Source organism: Girardinichthys multiradiatus, chromosome 3, assembly GCF_021462225.1.
Source record: "Girardinichthys multiradiatus isolate DD_20200921_A chromosome 3, DD_fGirMul_XY1, whole genome shotgun sequence".
NCBI classification, from domain to species: Eukaryota; Metazoa; Chordata; class Actinopteri; order Cyprinodontiformes; family Goodeidae; genus Girardinichthys; species Girardinichthys multiradiatus.
In genome coordinates this window covers 37,683,476-37,702,974 of record NC_061796.1, presented here as the reverse complement: position 1 = coordinate 37,702,974, position 19,499 = coordinate 37,683,476, and the positions used below count along the sequence as shown (strand labels likewise).

Genomic DNA, 19,499 nt, shown 5'->3' with positions numbered 1-19,499 from the left:
AGATTACCGAATGCGCCCAACTGACTAAACAATTTTCTTTTAATGTATTTTAATGTATTTAAAAATTAGCTTCATTTTTGATAGTATGTGGTATTCCGTATAGTTGTTTAAAAATAGAAGACTTCAATAAGTTTATTAATCCTCATACATTCTTAGAATATACAGATGTATGGGTTATTGTTGGTCTGATTCCAATGATACTCATGTCAAAATTACATATTTAGAAAATATTTATATTTTTGTGAGCAGTGGCGGTTTTTACTGTTGGCCATTGTGGATGGGATTGCACAAGCACCAGATAAAACAAAAACGTATCTGCAAGTTATGCATTGAACAAGTTTCCATTGCTTTTAACCATTTCATGTAATCAATGGAAAGTAGTTGTTACAGAGAGAAGGGGGACTTTTTTTTACATGCTTAGTGGTTTCCTGCATTTTGATTAGTTTAGGGCAGCAGAAAAAGAGGCTCGCCCAGGGCACCATTCATGCAAGAACTGCCAATGTTTGTGGGTGTATTTACAAAGCACAAATTTTGTCCCTTTGTTTTCAAATGTGCATCGGAACTCCCCACCTAGAAATGTATAATTAAGGACTAAAAATAAAGGGGGCTATAGAAATACTTTTGCTGTGTTCAAAGAGTATCAGACAGAAACAAATTAAGATTCACAAGTGGTCAAACAGTGCTTTTGTTTCTCACTTATATTACGATTTTTTTAAAATCATATTTGCATATCTGGTCAAAATATTAGTTTAGTTTTAGGAAAGGACACAGAACAACTAGAGCAGGGTAATTAATAGTTATAAATGATTTTATTGGGGCTATAGACTACAAACAACACTACCCAGTTCTATTAATTGACCTTATTCAATCATTTGACACAGTGGAGCCTATTTAATTAAACCAAAAACTTAATCTAAGAGCATATCCTCTAGCTTACTTCCTGTAGCCAAAGGTGTTCATCACAGACCAGTTTTAAGACTGCTTTTATTCATTTTATATATTAACAAGTATATATTTTTTGCTGACAATACTGTTACCGTAACTGTTGCTTCCACACCTCTATCAGCACACCTTGTCCTACTATTTTCTATCCTCACTTAATATTTGCAGAAACATCCTGAAAGGCCTTCAAATATTACCCCCCCATTGTGAATTCAGTTTCAGATTCTATTCATTTTGAATGAATTTATCTCAATGAGTGAGTATGAACCATTTTCAACATTGTAAAAGCTCAAACATTTGGATATAAATTGCTAACTTTGCTAATGAAAACATTTTGTTTCTGTATTAGAGGTAGATAGAATATGTAGTTGAGTTGAAATGACTAGAAGAAACACAATATTGCCTATAGCTATATAAGAATGACAATTTGGACAAAAAAGTGCTCAATATTGACATGTTTATTATGAAATGGACCAAAATTTTACATATAGAAACATAATCACAGTAAATCTCACATGCTGCTCATCACTTACAGACTATAGTCATTAAATTACCTGAGTTAAAGATAATTGTGGGTTTTATGGCAGTAAATACTAATACATTCATTAATAGTAAATGCACATTTTTCGGAAGTAGCTCTGTAATAAATCGCTTGATAAAATACAATAACACCACAAATGAACTGGCTGATGGTCAAAAATAAGACGGGTACAAAAAGAAAGAAAAAAACAAATAAGACAGCCATGATCTCCTTCAAACCTGAGCTAGGCTTACAAGTTGTTTGATTTTAAAGCACATGACAATAAAATTGTAGGGGCCAGACACGTTGGTAAGTTTCAAAGATATATTTTGAGATAGCAAAGTACAACTGATTAACCCCTAACCAATCATAATGCTTTTATTAAATCCTAATTTGAGAACTACATGTAAACATTGCTTTAAGTTAGTTTAACAGATGAAGTTGTCAGTCCTCATATAGGTCACACAGAAGAAAAAGCAGGTAAGTTGTTCCAATCGAAGGATATACAGGCACTGTAGCTGTAAACACTAATTTCAAAATAATACAATGAAGAAAATATGCAAAGAAAATTAAAGATCTACACTTAATGCCAGTTCTTACTTTCTTACATTATAAACCCTGAGTGGAACAATTCACATATCGAAACCCTAAAATGGTTTGACTTTAAACCTTCTGAATTTATGGAAAACCCACTGAGAATGAAAGTAGTAATGTGTGTGTTAAGTCAGTTGTGGCACATTCTTTTTGTCATAAGCATTGATAGTCTGAAACACTAATTATAGACGTGTTGAGATGAGACAACGATTATACACTACTAGCCCCAATCCCGTTAAAATATTCTACTTTTATCCCCATCTACAACGATTACAGAGGAAAGAATACAATAATAGTGGAACACTTTCTTCATATTAGGCAAAAGAGGACATAAAAGCACCATTACTCTATATTGATATACGATGTTAGGGTATAATTGTTTTCCTGACCAAAAGTTTAAAAATCCTTTAATACATTTTCATTGTGTAGCAGTAAAAAAAAAAAAGGACCAAGACACTCCCAAAGCCATTTTGAATTTGACTTCATTGTTACATTGTTCACATTTTGTAAATTAGCTTTTAATCCTTGACTCCTTCAATTCAATCTAAAACCATCCCTGAGTTTTCAGATTAGCAAATCCTGAGATGAACCCAAGAGATGAGGTATTTCTTCCAGTTTGAAATAAACTTTAAAAAGTTATCTAAAATATGAAACATATATTCAGACGCAACAAAAATGAAATATAGAAAACACATTAATGCACCTTACACATTATTAGTGCAGAGTGGCATTGCATTGGTTTTGGCATAGATTTGAAAAACAATGAGCTTTTCTTCCAAAAGGCTCATTCTGCACACAAAATAATATACTCAAAATAAAAAAAATAAAAAATAATCATAAAAGGCAAAGAAAATCCTCACAGTTTAGATCAGTCTTCATTATTTCATGTACCTGTACAGTATGTATTGCATATTCATACTCTTATGTAGCAATATATTACCGTAACCTCGCAAGCAGGCCAAATTAAATGAAGGGAATGATCTTTCAAGCACATATGTACACAGCAGTAAGAGTACCATGATGTTAAGATAGTAAACCAGATATTTTTCAAGCTTTCTTTGACCTATTTGTGTGTTATGTGATGATCTCTTCTCAAACATTCATTGCTGATAGGCTTCAAAAGGAGCACAAAGAGAAGATGCGGTGCTTTCTGATGAAAATAAATAAGTAGTATGCATTTCTTAAAAAGGCTTTGGAATAATTTTACATATATATTAATTGGGTGTTAAAGTATCAGTCAGCATCTCCTGTAAAACGGGAGTAAAATGCTAACAGACTAGCTAGGTCTACATGCTCCTCCTTGCAGGCTAGGTACTCCTGAGCTAAAAGCCTATACAGTGTCTTAAATATCTACCTAGAAATAGATCAAACTGGACATAAAACAACAGTAGCCTTCTCACACGAAACATCATGTCTGATTCTGCCTTACTTCCATTCATTTATTTTAAGCATCCAGGTTAGAGGTAGTTGGAACCCTCGGTAACTCTGTAAAAGGTCAAGTATTTATGCTATTGTACGGATAATGTAATCCTAAGTTAAAGAAGTCATGAAGCAACCGACCTTTACAGATCTGCCAATAAAGATAGAATACTGCTGAGAGAAAGATGGCACTACCTAAAAAAAAACTAAGAAAAGAAGACTAACTACCCTCAGGCCAAAAAGCAACGTTTTGCTGCCCTCTATAGGCCAGGCTTTAGCATATCCTTGCAAGTACAGGTGCATCTCAAGAAATTTGAAAATAACTCAAATATTATTTCAGTAATTCAGTTATAAAAGTGAAACTTATTATATAACTCTATTACACACAGATTATTCAAGGATTATTTTCTTCTGTTCAATATGTTGATCCTGATTTACAGCCAATGAAAACCAAAATTCAGCAGCACATGATATTACCAAATTACATAACACTCACAGGGAAGACTGCTGGTTTGACAGGTGTCCAGCAGAAAATCCCTGACATCCTCAACAAAGATAATCCTCAAAGAAGGGTATCGCTAAAGTATCTGGCTGTTCACAGAGTGCAGTATCCAAGCTTATTAATGGAAAGTTGAGAGGTAGGAAAAGGTGTTGTAAACAAAGTGCACAAGCAACATGGATGCTAACAGATTAGAGAAAATTGTGAAACAAAGCCCAGTCATAAGCTTGGTGGAGATTTAGGCGTGGGCAGTGTCTGGAGTCAGTGCTACAAGGACCACCACACACAGACGTATCCAGAATATGGGTTAGAATTGTTGCATTTTTTTGTTTTTTGTTGAGCCAATCTTGAACCAGAGATGATGTAAGATGCACCTCAACTGGGCTACGGAGAAAAAGCCTAACTTTCACCTGGAGGTTTAAACCCAGTACTCTCATGTAAATTAAAAAAGCGGCACCGGCACTGCAGTCAGCACAACAGATAATGTACTGCCATCTTCCGCGTTTGGTCACAAAACAGAAAGATAGCAGCAGACCAAGGTGCTGATAAGGTGAGAAAATTGGTTTTGTGCTGCTAAATTTGGCTGAAATGAAAAGCATGCTTCAGATATCTACTGACCTCGTGTTTTAACCAAATAACCACAGGGCGGTTTTAGTTTCTCAGGTCTAAAAATACACCCACCCAAACAGTGCACCAGAGTGTGGAACTGAATCTTTGCAGGTCCGGTTGTTAAGTTACTCTTTAAGGTGGTATGTGATGGAAAACTTCCATCCTGTATACATTCTGTAGTGCAAAAAGGATTTGATTTAATCCCAACTAAAATCAGATGTCCTTAAATAGCAGACCAAACATGCACTAGTGAGGTAGACCAGAACAGCCAGCAAAATTCTGAATTTAAAATACAAAAAAAAATACAAAAAAGAAATAATACAAAAAAAATAACCGACCAAAACCCGTAAAAGACTTTTTGGTCTGACATTCATTTGGCCCCAGGAATCTGGATGGTCAACAGCAATACCGGCAAATGTCACTACAGTACATTGCCTCTACCCTTAAACCCGTTTTGTGTTATTTTCCATCAACACCCCTTCCCCCTCCCTCTCCACACGATCCATAAGCTAACATTCATCACAGAGACACTGTCTGGCGCATCTCTGCTTTGTTGACAGTAAGGTGTAACAGTCAGGAAAGAGGCTGAATGATAAGGCAGCAAACGTTTAGGTCTATTCTCAACACATTGAGTATAACACAAAAGAAACTGATTAATAAAGCTCACAAGGAAAGTGCAGTTACTTAGAAGCAATCTGCAAATGCTTGTGAAGACCTTTTAGTATTATCTCTACAAGGTCAACACGTTCCTGAAAGCAGGGATCACACTGTTACACCATTTAAACTTCCTGAGTGCAATAATGAAGCAGTATTCCTTAATGTTACACCAAATAAAAATAATAACAGAAAACATTCCTTATGAGTGTTTTTTAACCTGAGGTAATTCCAAAAGCAGCTTTAACAGTTGGGGAGGGAAATTCTGTCTCCCTCCTCAACCGTCAAAACAAGCATGATTGGCTTGTGTGCTTCAGCGAGGCCGGATCTCCCGTTTAATCAGAGGTCTCAGGAGGTGGCGCCGGTTGGCTGTGCTCTCCATCATCTCCTTTCAAGGGGGATGGTTTTCCCTGAGAAACCGGTGAGGACTGTTGTGCTTTGATTGGGCAGCTGGCGACCATGTGGTCAATACTCTGGCAGAAGTGGCACCTCTTGGGCTGGGGTGGTAACTTGCACTCTTTGGCATGGTGATCCAGGCCTCCACAGTTATAACATCTACAAGAGAATGCACATATAGCTGTTACCTTAGACATAAACCCCAGAAAGAACTGGTGAGGACTGTGAGTCCTCACCATGAAATCAAATCACAATTTTCAGTTTATATAGATTACTTTCAGGCATTTTAGCAGAAACAGAACATACTAAATATGTGTAATAACACTTTTGATATTTTTGCCCCCGGTGTGCAAGTCCAATTTTAGTTGGATTTAGGGCCAACCACATGAAAAGGAACTGATTTAAATCATTCCATCGTAGGTGTGGCCGTATTTTTAGAGTTGATGTCCTGCTGGAAAGTGACCCTCACCCCAGTATCAAATCTTTTGCAGCCAAATGGGTTGCAGCTGCAACACATGTAGTTTTTTTGGACTTTGGCTAAGCTCTTGGATATCTGCAGCTTTTCCAGCTCTTCCTTCAGCCCCTTTGTGGCTTTGTACAAGATAATCATGTAATTATATTGAGACTAAATTACTCTTAGATAGAGTACTTACAAAAAGTGACTTCTGAAGGCATTGGATTTTATTTTGGGGTATCAGAGTAAGGGGGGAACAACAGTTGTGCATATGACACTTTTCAGATGTTAATTTGTTTAAAAAAACTAAGTATTGTGTTCCTTCCACGGTTGGTCTTTTACATAAAATTCCAGTACATCAAAGTTTTTGGTTGAAATGGGAGCAAAGGAGAAGACTTAAAGGGGCATAAATACTTTGCAAGGCACTGTATTTGAGCTGCTATCCAGAAAGAAATCATTTTTAGTGAAAGCAGATTTTTGTCTAGCTGATTACTGCTATAATACTGATTTCAATAATTCAAAACAATACTATAAGCTAATTTCACCATGTAGTTTAAAAGAACATCAGAGCTGAGTTATAGCACATCTTGAAGTTGCCATTAATGTTAATGTTTTTGCTTGTAATGTTTGAACATAAGCTGAAACAGTACTGATTAAACAGGCTTTTAAGAGACACAATGCTTTTTATATGTATCATGTTTGTCTGAAATGCTTTAAGATCCCCCACAATTTGCTAATTTGGGTTAACTGAAACACTATTTTTCTAAAGTCAAAATTATGCACTTGTATTAGATCAATTAAGCAGTTGAGGCCCGTTTTTCAGTGTTAAGGATTCGAAATTATATGTTTTCGCCACTAGGTGGCAATATTTCACCAGCTAAACCTTAGTTTGAATTTTGATGCAAATCACCAAGTCAAAGGGAATTTGAGGTGACACTGCAGAACTTCAGGAAAAGATTCAAGAACATTGCAAAACTGTTCGTCACCGAAATGATTACACCTTAACCAATATAATGTACTGGACCTTATTAAATATAAAATATGTTAACTAGTGGTCCATTAAAGTAACTGGAGGGGTTTTGAGAGTTGGGGGCAGTTTGTGCCATTTGTCAGCTTGTCGCCGGGAGAAGCTTCCAGTTGGGGCCGGTTTAACCAAAGCGTGGCACTTGTGTCATTACCATTGAACTTTGGAAAGACTCTATGCATTGGGGTCAGTTAAAGGCATCAGGCTGCCATCGGCCTCTGCTGTTTGGACATCATCTATAGAATGGCCACGCGTACTGGGGTGGAAGACAGATGGGTAGTGGGCGTGGGGCAGTTATTCGGTACCTCCTTGGACCCCCCTGGCCACCTTTATGGTTGCAGATAAGGTTTGGATGGGGTGGTTGCCGAGGGGTCAGGTTGGCTTTGTGGCCCAGGCTGTTTGAGTGGTGTCAAGGTCTATACCGTCACCATCGCAGAGGCTCCCCACATAAGCATCCATAAGGAGGAAAGTGGAAGTGGTCCTTTGTCTAAAAAAGCTGCAATAATGACCTCTGAACCCTGACCTCCAACCTCCGTTCAATTCCATCCAAGCCTCCAGCCCTTCCTTTTATTCATACACGGTTGCTATGACAACAATGACCCTTAACGCCCCTGGCCTGGGCTCCTGCATCTGTTATCAATTACATGGACAGGAACTTTTCTCCTTTGCAAAGTGATATAGATGTGAGTTTATCAGTGATGTGAACCAAAATAAAAACAGCTGCTCTCTCTGAAGAAGATGCAGACTTAGAGCAATGGTACAGACTAACACAGAGTGCTTTTAATTTATATAGAAAGAATATTTGAAAAAATGCAATCAAATTCCAACCTCAATCCAATGTTGCCTAATACAATGTGATAAAGAGAAAACACATCTTATCTATGAATCAGAGAGGTCTGTGGAGACATATTGAACCACGGCGGCCTCCCAGGACTCTTTGAAGTCATAACGATCTCTGTTCTCACACTCACTTTGCTCTGGTTGTAATCACAACTGACATGTGGTGAAGTTGATACACCTCTAACGGTGCAACATACTGACACCCAAAGTGATCTGCAAACCCTGATCTCTGTAGCTTCTTTATTTTTTCCTGATAACAGCCACATTGCTGCCTTGTATTGAATTTTTAGGATCATTTTAATGCCTTCTTTGTGTTCAAATCGCTTTATGCTATTTCTGCATTTGGAGCAATTGCATCTTAGATTAGATCTTTTTTACCCTCAAAACATGGTTCTAGATATACTTAAGAAGCATGGGTTGTTTGATGGATGGTTGGATAAATGCATGTGTGCATAAGGTTCTATCTAAAAAAATCTCCAAGAATAAGTCAAAAAAATTTGAATCATATCTGGAGAAAAGTAATGAGATAAGCCTGTCTTTAAAGGATTTTGGATTCAGAGTAAAACTTCTCTGTTGAAGAGGATAAGTAGGAAAAGGGAGAAAGTGGGCAGATCTGAATTCACCAGGGATGAGCAAATTTAAACAGTTATTGATCCAGGTCACACGTCAGGCCATGCTGATGTGACCCTCGGTGAAGCCCAAAGTGGGGGGTTGGGATACAGGGAAAGGCACAAAAATGAGGAGAAACCACAACACCATTGTACATCTGATCCAAGCAGAACACAAAAGAAAATCACAAACACTTCACAGCAACACAATTGTCTATGATTTTTACAGCCAAAATACCATGTTTCTTCACTGACTGAGCTCTTAGTAGCTGATGTTTGGACAAGACACTTCAAATGACTTTCTGCTTCAAAGAGACTATCTAAAGCTAAATTAAACGAATTGGAATAAGTGCTGTAGAAAGGATGCTCATAACAAAAACGTAATTGTGGAACGTTTAACAGAAAAGCTGAGGTGAAATTGTGTATATCATTTGGTAAGATTTCATTTTTTCTCAAAACTATCCAATAAATGGACCATTTTGGCCACTATTTAAATCTGTTCTCTCCAGAGGTTCTCTAATGTTCTCAAGTTCTAGCCTCTAAGAGAATAAAATTCTGAAATGTCCCACTTTTTGTGACAGATATATTTTAAATTACCCTATGTTTAAAAAAAATAGTATTTTGTTTTGTTAAAAGCATTGAATGTGCAGCCCAATTTATAAAAAGTAACAATGTTCTGACTAATATTTGTTGCAGAGGGCTTTAGTTAAAACAAGGGTAGCTGAATAGACTAAGAGTTGTTAATGGCAACACTCGATATATATTTTAAAATGGCTGGGGTGCTAAAGCTCATGGAGAGTGGAGGGGACACACACATTGTGAAGAAAGAAGAGTCAGATAAAATTGTGTTAATTGTGAATGGTATCTTCATTGCAATTTTCAGTATCTCAGATCTTTATTGTCCTGATACTATGAATGTTAAACATTTTCATCTTGTTTGTTTTCTCCAAGAATGTTTGAGTTACAATGTAGTGCACTATTTTTTTATATTTCAAATTATCCTCACTCTTGCCATTTTATTAAAAACCTTGAAGTATGGTTAATATATCCGTTGGGCATTCTCCCAGTTTGCCTTCGCTTACCTGTCTCCCTTTGAGCGACGCTTTTGGACTTTTTTGCCTTTGGGTCTCCGCTCACTGCCCACACAGTGGATGCCACCCGGTCCAGTAACCTGCTGCGACTCCAGGCCCTTCGATGACTTCTTGAAAGTAAACTCAACTGCTTCGCCTTCCTTCAGGCTGCGGAAACCTTCCATGTGCAGCTTGCTCTAAAAAAAGAAAACAAAGCAGGAGATTGTTCAACTTTAAAATCTTGAGATTTGGAAAACTCCAAATGCAGAAATCATTTATTTCATGCACAGTGCATCTGATAGGAGGGGTGACTGATTTCTCTACAACTTGTTTGCGGGGAAAAATTGAGGATGATTTTGATGTTTTAAAGTGCCCATATTGAACAGATTACCTCCACCGTGAGCTTGTAGAGACTCTGATCCCCAAAAACCTGACAAGGATAACCTTCAATCATTCCTCCCATTCTCCCTCATCCCCCACCCTCACAGAAGGAAAAGCATTCCATACTGCTGCCCCCACCCCCACCCTTTTTCCCACCCACATCACAAAGCTCTACTAACACACTGACCACCACCACTAACCCTAAACTACAGGATGCAGGGGTTGGTGCTCACATTGGGGGTGGGGTGACACAACAAGCAAGGCATCTCTCTGTGAAAGCTGGGGGTCAGGGTGACATTCCTCAGATAGTTGTTTGGCAGAAAGATGTGAAAAGATATAAACTGACAAGGAGTACGAATGACTAATATCTTGCCTTGTTAGCGATGGTTTCACATGAGATCTTTATAGAAAGGAGTTGATAACTTCACTTTGTTACAGGTTTGATGACATTTGGTGGATCTGCTTACTTAATAAACAAAGGGCCTGCAGGCTTGAATGTTTAACTGCCTTTTTACACCTGAGGAGAAAAGAAGTCCTGTCCTTAACATGTGCAAAGAGCATTTCCACCTCCACAACAAATGCAGAGAAGATAAAGGGAAAAAAAGGTGTGGCGGTTTGGGGATAAATACCTCAGACTGGTTAACGCGTCATGGGAAAGCCTATTATTAAAAAAGATCCCTAGATGGGATTGTAAGAGTAAACTGTCACGCAGTCTGCAAACTGTTGACACAATAACAGCCATCTGTTAATTTTGCAAATCGGCTTTGATAAAACGATAATCCTTTTTCTTTTATTCAAAGCTTCATCCTTTTGTATCCTAAAACTAAACGTCAGGATTCTTTATTGGTCATAACCTATTGCAACTCAAGAAAACACGCAATTCATTGTTAGGGGAGTTATTTTGGATAAGGGTTTCTAAGAAAACAAGACAGAAGTTCTAGAAAACAACATGTCGCTTTAGAACATGGCTGTGAAAAACACCATTGGAGGTCCCAGTGAACTGCAAAAAACCCCATATCTATTTCAAAAGCAGGCACCTTTTGTAGAATACTGTAAACTGTGAACACCTTGTGTAAGAGATGACATTTGATTGGCAACATGAACATCCCAGCACCACAGGCATCTCTTCACACAGTTACTGTTAATCCAGTTCCTCTCTCAAACATGTTACCATCCCCACCCCCATAACTCACCCTCACCTACCACACAGTCACTCTCACACAGGTAAAGCATCAGGGTGGGGGTTCTTTTCTCTTTTTATCATACAGGGACCTGATGTGGAGGTGCCATTTGTGGGGTCTAGAGTAAACTACATTTGAATATGTCTGGAAGCGAAGTGAGGCAAAGAAAGACATCAGAGTCGAGAGGGACAATAGAAGGACTTCTATCAGGACAAAGAGAGGCTTGGGGCACGGCTGAGGGGTGCTTGATTCGGATGCATGGCTTCATTGTCCACCAGCACAAAGGCCAGCGAACCGTGGGACTTAATTTTTCCTTGACGCGTGGCTGCTAATTTTAGGATGGAGGGCTTTTCTTTTTACCATATTCTCTACATGTTCATCAGTTTTCTTAAATAAGAAAGATTTTTGTTTGATGCAACGCATAAAACCAGGTTTAATTCAGCAAGTTATCATTTTAATTTAGGCTTATCAACCTTATGACGCTAAACACAACATTTCTTGGACTTCTGCCTCTTTACTAAAATTGGTCAGTTTCCTTTACAGTCATTTCCTGTATGCTATACTCAATTTCTAGCCTCTGGTAGGCGACCACAGTCCAAGATGACTAGATGCAACTTAATTTAAACACCAATTTTCGTGTGTATCACTTGCGATTCTTTAGGTATTCAGGTATAGGTCATAGGTAAGTACAGTAGATGTTATTAAGTATATTCAGTGGGGGAAATTGGCATAAATATACAATGAAAAATCTTAACGTATCAATTATGATACACAAAATTTAAATCCAGTTGAAATCGCAAAAACTGTTTGCTTAGAAGCATTCAATAATCAGTTAAAGTTTAAAACCTAAACCTAATTTTCTTACTCATTTATTCTACAAGGCTTTAATGCAATTTGATAAAAGCCTTTTTTATTTTTTATTTATGATGAACTGAAAGACAAACTCAGCATGCTCAAAGCAAATTACCTGAAACTGATCTGAGTTGTTGGGGTACAGTTAAAAAACCTCAAGGAATTAGTTTGCAGAAAAATCATTCAATCGCCTTAAATTTAAAATTTCTTTCTTTATTTTTTGGAATTCTGATAGCAAGCAGTTACCTCATTATGCCAAATGCATCATTTTTGATACATATTTCTAAGTCCTCTACCTCTTGGACAAAGTTGGTACTGCCTTCAAAAACCTTTCTGTGTTAAATCTATACTTCTTGGATGATTGATACACATGCCTTCTAAGAAGTAGTTTAGTTTTCATGGACTTAAAAGTCCTTCTTTTAAAATGCTAATAGGAAATATATATATATTTAAAGTGATTATTATTAAAATGAGTCTTTCATAGAGTGATACAACAACAACTTTAGGATTATTAAATTTTTTATGCCAGCACGTTCATGAATGTGTATGTATCAATTATAACATTGTAGGGATTAGGGTATATTTTATGGGCTGGTGCATCAATTGTCTTTGCTTTAGATTTACACCATGATTTTAAAACAAAATTGCAATTTATATTCTTTCGGTTGGGTGAAGATACAATAAATACATATCAATGAATGTGGAATGTATTAATTATGATAAAAGGAAAAATCCAAGTGATTTGCAAAAATACCTTTATGGTTCCATTAAAACGACATCCATTTTTCTGTTTTTAAAATGTTAAATGTTCATGCTTGTTATTTCTTGTATCAGTTTCTAAAGGGTTAAACGATTAATTAAGTAACCCCAAACCAATATAAACTGAAATTGATATAAGATTGTGTACTAACAAAGAGCAGTTCTGCAGAATAATGCCCCTGGCTTTAACTCTACTGGAGATCTAAACTGCAAGTTTCTATCCTCAACTGAACTCTTTGGTTTGGTTTCCAATATGAGTAATAAAATAACTAGTTTCCTGTAGCTTTCAGTTAAAACTCACAATGACATCTCTCTGTATGCATCAACATGGACTGAATGTAGAAAAGGTGAAACAGGAGATGCATGAGAAATCATGCAAACTTTATGCAAATGGTTCCTATTTCTTCCCAGCCAAAGACAAGAGACTGGTGGTGGGCGAACAAGGAAATAGTCCTTTTCAAAGGAGGGTTTAGCTATAAAGTGTAGTGTACGTCCATACCACACACACACACACAGACACGTACACACAGGGAGAAGGGCTAGCGGGGTTGAGCAGACAGCAGAAAGCCTTTAATCACTTTATGACAGGAACTCTAAGTTAAATGAGTGGCTAGTAGGGATTCCTCTCATTCACATGCTAAACCTTTATCTTATCAGACAGAAGTGCAGGTGCTCGCTTACAGATGACACCAAAGCAGAAAATTTACCTCACTGCCAACCCAAGGTTCTACGAGGCCCTGAGCAGAATTTCCTTTGGGTATCCCCCTTTTTAAGATTCATACACCCACAGTTTGCATGATTGGACTGGATTATATTTTGATTCCTCTGTGTTCCTAAAGAAATTGTGAATTGTTTATGTTTTTCAGTTTCTGACAAAGTTTAGAGTAGCTGTCTTAACTTCTATAGTCATGTCGAAGAGAAAAGTACATAAATGAGAATAGGAAAAATATTTAATAGTTAACTTAAGCAGTTTCAGGGATGCAAAAAGCCTAATCATCAAAAAGTTATTCAGTGCAGAAGAAAGGCACTGTGGTAAATTATATTTATAAAGATTATTTCTGTAATGATTTTCATGAATGTATGTGCACATCCCTGGAAGGATGATACATGTTTTTTAATTTGTTTTCCATTTTTGGAAGCTTTGCTGTAAGCTTGTTAAGGAGTAGAAGCCAGGCCAGACTTAAGCAAGAGCTTACTAGGGCGGTAGATGACCTCAAAATTTAACATTTTAAATAAATGGATGTTTTGTACAATTGTTTTTCAGAATTTTCTGTGTGGTTTCATTTATTAGATTGTCATTTAGCCCTTTTGCCATTTTATACCTATGGTTGTTTTGTACCTGTCTTTTGGGTACGACAAGGAGCCAAATGATTTCTTTTTTTTTAACCAAACATTCACTTTGACAAGCGATGATTTAATTCCATTTTCTATATTCTACAGGAGAACGTCAGTAGAGTTATTAAGGAGGGGCCATGATTTCTCACTTTTCATAGTCAGCTGGCCTAAACAGGTATCAGAAAATGGTAATAGTGTGTAAAACAATTTTATACTATTATACAGTTAAATTATATGTATGATTTAAGCATTTTCATTATCTTTTATCTTTGTGAAAAAGATACCTTACTAGCATAATGACTGATAGGCAATGCTTGAAAGTATATTGATACAAAATGATAGGGACAAAATCGCAATATAAAGCTAAATTTACCTGAAGCTGTTTTAAGCAAGTGTTCCATGCCTTCTTCTTTGCTTTTAGTGTATTTTAGTGAGTGCATCACATTGCCACATATAGGTTTGACATAGCCAGTTAGACATTTTTGGACATTTCTGGAAATTGTCATGTTTGTTAGGTACAAACAAACAAAGAAAAGTACAATGATCGTTTCACAAAAAAAAAAAAAAAAAAAGTCGACAAGGCCAAAAAATCTTGAAGATAGTGTGTCCCTATCAATTAATCCATTATACTTTGCATGAGTACAAGAAACCTAACCCTGATCCAGTGCCTGTGTTGTTTTGTGTGTGTTCGCTCTCTCTTCCACTTCCCCAGCCAGTAGTAGCAGATGGCCGGTCATAGTGAGTCTTATTCTACTGAAGGTTTTTTCTGCTTAAAAGCATTTATTTTCACTGTTGTTGCATGCTTGCTCAGAATGAAGGATTGCTGCAAAGTCTCAACGCAACCGGCCGGGTTCCTTAGATAGCCTCACTTTATATGATCAACTGTGTTGTATTATAGTTAGGATCAAATCCCAATTTGCCTTGGCCATTCTAACGCATTCGCTTTGATATAAACTTTTTTATTACAGCTCTGGCTGTATGTTTGGGGTTGTTGTCCTGCCCCAGTCTCAAATCTTTTGCTGCCTCTAACCGTTTTCTTCTAGGATCGCCCTGCATTTAGCTCCAACCATCTTCTCAACAACTCAAACCAGCTTCCCTGTCCTTGATGAAGAAATGCATCCCCACAGCACAATGCTGTCATCATCCTGTTTCTCCTTGGGCATGGTGTGTTCAGGGTAATGCGCAGTTTTACTTCTCCACCAAACTGGTTTCATTGCTAAACTGGTGCTTGATGCTTTCTTAGTTCTTTGGGTTTCAGATACACTAATGCCAAACATTTTCTTTTACAGCACCAACTCTCAGCAGGGACAATATAAAAATCCACTTTTAGAAGCTAGATCAGAGCTCATGAGTACTAGCAACCAACCAAAAAGTGTCATGTTTAGAACTCAAGGGATTGGTTTAAGCATTGATCCAATTGAAACAAATACTGCACTTCCTTATTCATGAAATGTCAGATTAACCTCAGAATAACACAAGCACAGCGTCTCTCTTACCACTGTTTATTTTTCTATAACCCATTATGGAGTTTAAGAGGTTTGATGAACTGCATAGCTGTGTTTACTGCTGATATTTTCCACTGAATAATTGATGTCATTTCCGACTTGGTTCTTAAGCACTGCGTTTGTAAAACTTCCTCTAAAGATTGATCCCAATTCTATTTATGCTGGTGTAGATTAGAGATCCACTGACTGGGATTGTAAAAAGTTCACAAGCAGACCCGTTTAGTTAAAAACAGTGCTAATACATTATGGCAGCAATACTGGGTCAACAGTTTACAGGGATTAATAATCTTCTTACTGTAGTCTTCCATGCACTACAATCCTCCACAAAAACTGAAAATAAATAAAAAATACAAGGACCATTGAACATTTATTGAAGATGTTTATAGTAATTCAGTTATGTGGCGCTAACTTGGCTGATAGATAATAAAACAAAACCGGTTCTTTTAAAGAACCACTTCAGAACAGCCTCTAGCATGAGCACCCGAATCACTTCAGTCAAAAGGTCCACAAAGGATTTTGCTTGTAGGGTAGACTTCAATTTGAAACTGTCAGTAGGATTGTATTGTATTAGCCTAATTCCCAAATATATTTCTAGATATGAAGTGGATCTGTTTGTCTTGTGTTGTTTGGACCAACAGAAATAAACTGAACCGAAAGCTGTGAGGGTAGGGCACCAAAACTAGTTGTGGCCCAGGAGCCCACATCCTCTTATATCCGCCCCTGTGAGGGAGCCTCTGGTGTCTTTTATCTTCGAGCTTAGAAAAACAAATAACTAAAGGAGGCCCAGGGATCTCGAAAACCCCACTCCTCACATCAAGCATCGATCTAAATCATCTAAAAGGAATATTTTTGTCCTATATTCAATCAACCGCTTGTAAACAGATCGCAAAGCTAAGTCAGTTTTACAATGTATGCACCTCAGTCAGCCTCCTTTTGTACTGAAAAAGGAAAAAAACATATATGAAAATGATCAATTGCCACATGGACTAAAAGGAAAGAAAAGAAACTTAAATAAAGTAGGTTTAATCATAGACAGATGAAAAGAATGAGAAATAATTAATGATCCGTGAGTTTAAAGATCAGACCAAAAAAAAAGAAGAATTTCTGGAACTTCTTTTTTGGGATACTACAGGAAGAGCGGCCAGACCTACCTGGTGGACGAACACATCAACCGGTTCGTCCAGCGGCACTCCCTCCCGGTGGGTCATGGACAGGAAGCCGAAGCCCATGCGGACGTTGAACCACTTGCACACGCCGACTCCGTGGAAGGACTGCGAGTCTTCCTCTGTGCTCGGTCCCTCATCTCCCTCCGTCTTACACACTCCTGCAAATGAATCAGTTTATTCACTTTATGTTGAAATTTTTAATTATTCTAAAAAAAAATTGCCCCGCTTTAACAAACGGAAATAATAATTGAAGGAGATTTAAAATTGTAATTTCTGCGGATCAGTAATCGATACGAATCAATGACTTGAGCACGCCATGCTCAGGTTTTGGTATGCACTTTCGATTTGAAAACCAGCAGTTGCACAATCTGGCCTAAGCCACATGTGCAAAACGTGTACTTCAATATTCTAAAAACAAATAACTAATGTAACCATATTTAAAGGGCCAAATTTGAATGCATTGCTCATCACGTGTGCGGACAATGCCCCCAAAACGATGCATTACAAGCGGAGAGACAGTGGATCAGAAAACAGCTTAATTAACTCTTAGAACATCGAAGTGTTGAAGTTTACTCCACCTGGACACTCCTGGTTAGAAACGGAACCCATGTCTTCTGCCTCAGCCTTGATTCAAAAATTAGCACCTAAAATACAATATCCTCTTTTCTAACTTGTAGCCCTCAAGCTGGGTAATCCGCAAAGATTGCCACTTTCATGCAAAATACTGCGAAAAGCCGAAGCGGCGCAGCGAGAAGGAGGTAAACAAAAGGGGGTTGGCAACCTATTCCCCCTCTCCTCAACAATGAATAGTTGGTTGCTAGAGGGGGGTTTGTTAAAGACTCCCCGCCACCACTTCCACTACCTCGCACCCCAATAACATCCTAAACAATGCAATCAAACCCTGCTTCTCCAAAAGGGACTCCGACAATTCTTTAAGGATAAAACTCTGCAAAAGCATCCCAAGGTTCAAGCATACCTTCTGCCATGCCTGTGGGCCAATTCGGTCCCAGTTCCCACTGCTGTTTTCTCCCGGATCGCTGCTTTTCGCTCCCTTGCAGTGGTCAGCACTGTTGATCAATACAAATGACAATTTCTTATCCAACAAACCCCCCACGCACTATCTCGGTCATGTCCACGTGATTCACGATTACAGTCCCCAAGGATGCATCTGCATTGTGTGATGGAAGGACCAATCAACACAAGACGAAACGCTGATGTTCTATACAGAGCTGGACTTCTGCAGCAGTGAGGTGGCTGTGGAAAACTGCAGTATCAGTTTGTCCACACGTGCTAAATCAGTCTTTTTTTTTTTTTTTTTTTTTTGCTTTAAAAGAGAAATGACCTCTTGTGCAAAAAAAAAAGTATGAATTTTAACATTTAATTGGGTTCAGAATATTTTCTGATTATTTTTACTAATTTATTTTATCCTAAATGTTTGCGATAAAAGTGACAATTTGGTAAAATGACAATGGATCCTGACCATAGATTTAGAAAACTTTCCTGTATTATTATTATTATTATTATTATTATTATTTAAGTTTTATTCGACGCATTTGTTACTAAAAATCAAACCTTAAACTATTTATGTATTTATTATGTATTTTTATTAGTAGTAGTATCATTTCACCTTATTTCACCTGACGTGTGCAGTAAAAAAAGAAACAATTACCCTAAATGACAATGGTTCAAGACATAAGAAAAATATTTTCTAAATTTAGCACAAATGATTACGTTTTATTTGACTGCTTTAAAATAAAAATCTTATTATTATTATTATGTTCTCAATATTAGAAGCAGAAAAAGGGTTAAAATAAAATGACAATGGTTCATGAACTTTAAAGTAATCTCTTGTATTTAATTGTATTATTTCAATTTTATTTGACTGCTTTGGATTTAAAAATCAAACCTTTCTTTTTGTACTTAGGTATTGGTAAAAAAAAAAAAAGACAAGTAGGGCCCATGTACGTTCAAAATGTATGAAGTAAACCGCAGTTTTTTTCTTTCCAGATGCCCAGATGCCAAAGAAAAAAAACAAGCAAACGAATTCATGGATCAATAGTGATTGATCACATCAGCTTAAGATGTTGAATCTGTGGAGCTATGGATGCGTTAAAGAAGGAAAACGTATCTAAAGAAAATTTAAAACAAAATAGTCAAAATAAAAAATTATAGAATATGAAACGATTTTTTTTTTTCAAAAGGCATAAACCTTTATGCAAAAAAAAAAAAAAAGAAAAAAGAAGGGAAGCTAATGCTTTTGTATAACTTCCATTTTTTATTTTATTTTATTCTTAGGGGTTGTTTTTTTTTTTTTTTTTTTTTTGCACCAAAAGTAAAACAAAATGCAACACCTGACCTGAAACTATGATTTCTTTCAATTATTAGATCGTTGTCAGAAGATGAGATTTGAATAGAAATTTGTGTTAAATACAAAACATGTTTGATGTCAGGTTATCACAGAAAGATTGGGTCATATGTAAACTAACTATGACTATTTATTGAACGACTTTATTTGATGTTTCTTAAAACGCAAGTAGAAATGTTCAGTATCCTGATGGATGTGTCAATAGAGCCTGTGAGTGAAGTTTATTAACGCGACCACAACGACCTCTTGTGGACCCGAAAAACCCTAAAGTGTTACATAATTTTCATACACGGAAAATTACAACAGCACTGATTATACGCACATTG

General features: G+C 37.0%; 2 protein-coding genes across 4 annotated transcripts in view; one reads left to right on the top strand and one right to left on the bottom strand.

Annotated features, from left to right (window-relative positions):
* The window catches only part of LOC124865309 (glycoprotein endo-alpha-1,2-mannosidase-like protein), a 44,868-nt gene that overhangs the window by 4,160 nt on the left and 21,209 nt on the right, over nucleotides 1-19,499 (top strand). The window lies entirely within an intron of this gene.
* lin28aa (lin-28 homolog Aa) lies at nucleotides 1,411-17,794 on the bottom strand. Its single transcript, XM_047357599.1, has 4 exons — nucleotides 17,785-17,794; nucleotides 16,794-16,966; nucleotides 9,642-9,826; nucleotides 1,411-5,792 (listed from the first exon to the last, which is right to left on the bottom strand). Exons 1-4 carry the CDS (start codon nucleotides 17,792-17,794, stop codon nucleotides 5,573-5,575), a joined length of 588 nt encoding a protein of 195 aa, XP_047213555.1. The 3' UTR covers nucleotides 1,411-5,572.